The sequence below is a fragment of the Penaeus vannamei genome, chromosome 20 (genome assembly GCF_042767895.1).
Source record: "Penaeus vannamei isolate JL-2024 chromosome 20, ASM4276789v1, whole genome shotgun sequence".
Lineage (NCBI taxonomy): Eukaryota > Metazoa > Arthropoda > Malacostraca > Decapoda > Penaeidae > Penaeus > Penaeus vannamei.
This window is the reverse complement of record NC_091568.1, coordinates 3,533,961-3,538,960: the sequence shown is the minus strand read 5'-3', so window position 1 is coordinate 3,538,960 and position 5,000 is coordinate 3,533,961. Positions and strand designations below refer to the sequence as shown.

Sequence of the window (5,000 nt, the reverse complement as noted above, 5' to 3'; positions counted from 1 at the left end):
CCTCTTCCCTCCTCTTCTCTCCTCTTCTCTCCTCTTCTCTCCTTTTCCCTCCTCTTCCCTATCTCTCCCTTTCCCACTCCCTCTCTTCCCTATCTCTCCCTTTCTCACTCCCTCTGTTCCCTATATCTCCCTTTCCCACTCCCTCTCTTCCCTATCTCTCCCTTTCCCACTCCCTTTCTTCCCTATCTCTCCCTTTCCCACTCCCCCTCTTCCCTATCTCTCCCTTTCCCACTCCCTCTCTTCCCTATCTCTCCCTTTCCCACTCCCTCTCTTCCCTATCTCTCCCTTTCCCACTCCCTCTCTTCCCTATCTCTCCCTTTCCCACTCCCTCTCTTCCCTATCTCTCCCTTTCCCACTCCCTCTCTTCCCTATCTCTCCCTTTCCCACTCCCTCTCTTCCCTATCTCTCCCTTTCCCACTCCCTCTCTTCCCTATCTCTCCCTTTCCCACTCCCTCTCTTCCCTGTCTCTCCCTTTCCCACTCCCTCTCTTCCCTATATCTCCCTTTCCCACTCCCTCTCTTCCCTATCTCTCCCTTTCCCACTCCCTCTCTTCCCTATCTCTCCCTTTCCCACTCCCTCTCTTCCCTATCTCTCCCTTTCCCACTCCCTCTCTTCCCTATCTCTCCCTTTCCCACTCCCTCTCTCCCCTTCCATTTTCCTCCCTCCCCTTCTCTTTCTCCTCCCACCCAAACAATAAACTATTTCCATTCACAAGGCATTCACCGACCTCCAACTGCAGTGGCGTGCAGCTGACCTCCTTACAGCGGCCAGAGTAAGAAGACAGGCAATAACACGAAGCCAGGTCAAGGCATGGTGGGGGCGAGAGAGGATGGGAAGGCACGTGAGGTGTGTGTGTGGATGAGTGTGTGACGTAAAGATGAAAGGAATTATTAAAAAAAAACATCAACACATATACATATACACACTCACACATACACACACACACACACTCACAGACACTCACACACACACACACACACACGCACTCACGCACATACACTCACGGGCAAACATCCTCTCTACACACACAAACACGTTCACAAACAATACGACTACTACCACTACAACCACCACAACCACTATTACTACCGCTACTACCACCACAACCACACCCACCACCACACACACAAACAACCTAAAAAAAAAAAAAAAAAAAAGGACACCAACCATCATAAACCACTTCCGGTTTCTTGGGCTCGGGTCTCTTAAGGTCGTCCGGCAAGTTCTCGTTCTGTATGCGCCACTTCTTGAGACACTGCGGCTCGTGGATCTTGATGGAGCTGGAGCCGAACTCGCGACCGCAGATGTAGCAGACGATGGTGGGTTTGCTCACGGAGAGGGACGCGTTGAGGTTGGTGGAGGTGTCGGGTCGGTTCTGTGGTGGAGGGGGGGGGGAGACAGAGAAAGTGGTTAAGTTCAATATATGTATGATTTTTTTATCTTTTCAGTTTATTCATTATTACTGTTTTATTCTATTAACTACCATCATTATTATTGCGCGCGCGCGCGCGCGTTTGTGTGTATGTGTGTGTGCGTGTGCATGTGTTTGTTTGTTTGTGTGTAGGGGTCGGGGTGGCAAATGGTTAGGTAAGTAGGTAGGTAAATCAGCAAATAGATAAATAAGCAAATGTATACAATTTTATATCTATAGATATATCTAATATCTACGCCTGTCTGTCTATACATAAAAAAATGTTTTGTATGGTGAAATAATAATGTTTCGGTAAGTCCAAAAAATCCAAGTGTATGTGACTGCTATTCTATATGATCGTGAGTGTATATTTATGAGTTTTTTGTATATATACATTTACATAACAAGTACAACATATATACGAATACACATATTAGTATACAAGTAAATATAGTATACATGTAAATATAGTATACATGTAAATATAGTATACATGTGCAAATATCAAACATGTAAATATAGTATACATGTAAATATGGTACACATGTACATATAGTATACATGTAAATATAGTATACGTGTGCAAATAGCAAACATATAAATATAGTATACATATAAATATGTACGTGAGAATATATACCCATTACGACCACACAGTGAAAACTGCCCCCTCCGAAAAAATAAGTTCTATGCACCAGATGACTCAGAGAAATTCGTAACAATATGACACAAATAATTGAAGATGATTGTTGTCCTAGATACTACGGAAGGGGGAGAAGAGGACGAGGTGGGGGAGGGAGCGGGAGGGAAGGGGGAAGAGCACGAGGTGGGGAAGTGAAGGAGGATTGGTGAGGGGGGGAACTGGGGTGGGGGAAGAGGGAGGGAAGTGGGAGAGGTGAGGGGGAACTGGGGATGTGGGGAGGAGGGAAAGGGGAGGAAGGAGGGGAGAGGAGGGGGAAGGATGGGAACTGGGGAAGAGGGAGAGAAGGGGGAGGCGGAGATGTGTGGGGGAACTGGGGATGGTGGAGGAGGAGCAAGGGTGGGAACTAGGGAAGGGGGAGGGGGGAGGGGGGAGGGGAGGTGGATGAGGAGGCCATGGGGAAGGCGTAAGTGGAAGGGAGGGGGAAGGAGTGGATTGGTGTTAATTTTCAAGAGGAAATTAAGAAAACAAGGTAACTGTAACTACTGAGCTAAAAATAGCATACTTCGGGTAATTTACTGGGGGCCATAGCGGGGTCTAATAACTGATGTAGTTATTATAATAATGTTTGGTGTAGTCAAAACATAATGACTTAAAAACACAACAAATAAACATATGTTTATCAGTAATAATAAATAGTATTAAGAGAACCAGTGATGGCAGATCTTCATATAACCTTGTTAGTGATAACTTGAAACAATAACAATACCGTTAACGTCTATACAATTATATTATCACAAACAACAAGAGAAATATGATAAATATAATGGTAACGATTATGCTAACACAGATTACTGGCCAGAATACTTTTATTGATAAATCTAAGATTTATACTTCCACTGTTGTTACTATTGATATCAAATTGTAAAGATTTTCTGCATTATCAATAATAACAATGATGGTAATAAGTGAAAATACTGATAACAATAATAAAAGTTATGATAACAAAAGCGTGGAAGATATTAGGGAAATAATCATAACCCTGGTAAATAGTGTATTAAATAAGATGACAAAAATACCAAATAAAATAAACACAATAATGCACATCACAAACTAATGACCACAACCATCCGACCTCTCCCGACCGCCCAACCACCCATCCACCCGTCCTCCCTCCCGCCCACCCGACCACCCAACCACCCGTCCCCCCTCCCACCCGACCACCCAACCACCCGACCAACATCATCAAATAAACTCAAAACAGCCGACCACCCACCCAAACGCCTACCCGCCCACCCATCCACCCATCCTCCCTCCCACCCACCCTCCCACCCTTCCACCCACCCACATACCAAAACACCCCCCTTCACTCACCGAGGACCTCTGCGCCTTCTTCGCCGCTCCGGGAGGTGGTTTACATCCGCGCTGGTGAACCTCGAGGCGCTCGGGGAAGAAGGTTCTGCCGCACCACTCACACGGCACGAGCTGGGCCTGGTTGGGGGGTGTTGGGAGAGGTAGGAGGGGAGGGGAGGGGAAAGGAGAGGGGAGGTAGGAGAAAAGAGAGGAGGGGGGAGGGGAGGAAGGGGTGGGAGGAGAAAGGAGAGGAGAGGGAGGGGAAAGGAATGGAGAGGAGGGGGGAGGGGAGAAGGAGGGGATGGGAGGGAAGGAGAGGTGAGGTGGGGGTGGGTGGAGGAAGGGAGAGGTATGGTGGGGGAGTTGGGGGAGGGGATGGGAGGAAAGGAGAGGTGAGGAGGGGGTAGGAGGATGGGAAGGGAAAGAAAGAGAGGGGGTAAAAGGGGAGGGGAGGAGAGGAGAAGTGAGAAGGGGGAAGGGAGGAGAAAGAAGGGGAGAAGGGAGGAGAGGAGGAGGAAGGGATGGGTGGAGGGAAAGAGGGAGAAGGGAAGGAGAGAGTGAAAGAGAGAAGGAGAAAAGGGAAGGTTGGTAGGGGAGAAAAGAGAGATGGAGGAAACAGGGAAGAGGAAGCGAGGAAGAGAGCACAAGGAAGTGGGAGAAAAAAAGAGAATAAAATGAGTTACAAAGATAGCATTATAAAAAAAAACTGATTATACATAAAACACATAACAAATGAGATCAGATATCACAATATTAAAAAAAAAAAAAAAAAAAAAAAAAAAAAAAAAAAAAAAAAACAGATAATCCAACAAATTGAGAAACGAACTGATAACGCTTATCAGGAAATCCCAATACATGATTATCAAATACTCATATATATATATATATATATATATATATATATATATATATATATATATAATAACTTAAACTCGAAATTCTTCACCCCATGCAAAGCAAATACACGTCTAAGTTAAAACAGATTTCCAAATTTCTCTCGATCATTATCAAAATGTCGATAAAACTTAAGTACCTTTTTTGTAGTCCAATTTCTAAATTAAAAAAATAATTTCTAGAACCAGAAAACCTGAAATATATATACAATGAATATTAAAAAAAGGGCCACATCTAGGTATTGTAAATTCGAAATATATTTACAAAAGGAAAGAGATGAATCAAGGGGCGATAGACATATATATGATGATAAATTCAATGAAAACAAACTGCATGCAAAAAGGACGCGATATTGATAATCAAATTGATGATGACGATAATAACTATAATAACGATGATGGTGTGATGGTAATGATAATGAAGAGAATGATTAAATTAATAATAATAATAATAATAAAAATTACAATAATGATAGTAAACATAATCATAATAACAATAGTATTGACACTAATAATAATAATCACAACAACAAAACAAAGACTATAATAATGATCATAATAACAATAACAGTAATGATAATAGTAATAGTAATAGTAACAACAATAATAATGATAGTAATAATAACAGGATAATGATAATGACCATGATGATAATATAATAATAATCATCATTATAACAACAATAATACTGACAAAAATAATG

General features: G+C 42.8%; 1 protein-coding gene across 8 annotated transcripts in view; it reads right to left on the bottom strand.

Moving 5' to 3' along the window:
- LOC113821136 (zinc finger protein 474) overlaps nucleotides 1-5,000 on the bottom strand; it is a 98,103-nt gene that overhangs the window by 2,831 nt on the left and 90,272 nt on the right. For all 8 annotated transcript variants that reach the window (XM_070134750.1, XM_070134749.1, XM_070134751.1 and 5 more), the window contains 2 exons: nucleotides 3,426-3,542; nucleotides 1,168-1,375 (listed from right to left, as the gene is read on the bottom strand). In XM_070134750.1, coding sequence (XP_069990851.1) covers nucleotides 1,168-1,375; nucleotides 3,426-3,542 — 325 coding nt within the window. The remainder of the gene's footprint in view (nucleotides 1-1,167; nucleotides 1,376-3,425; nucleotides 3,543-5,000) is intronic.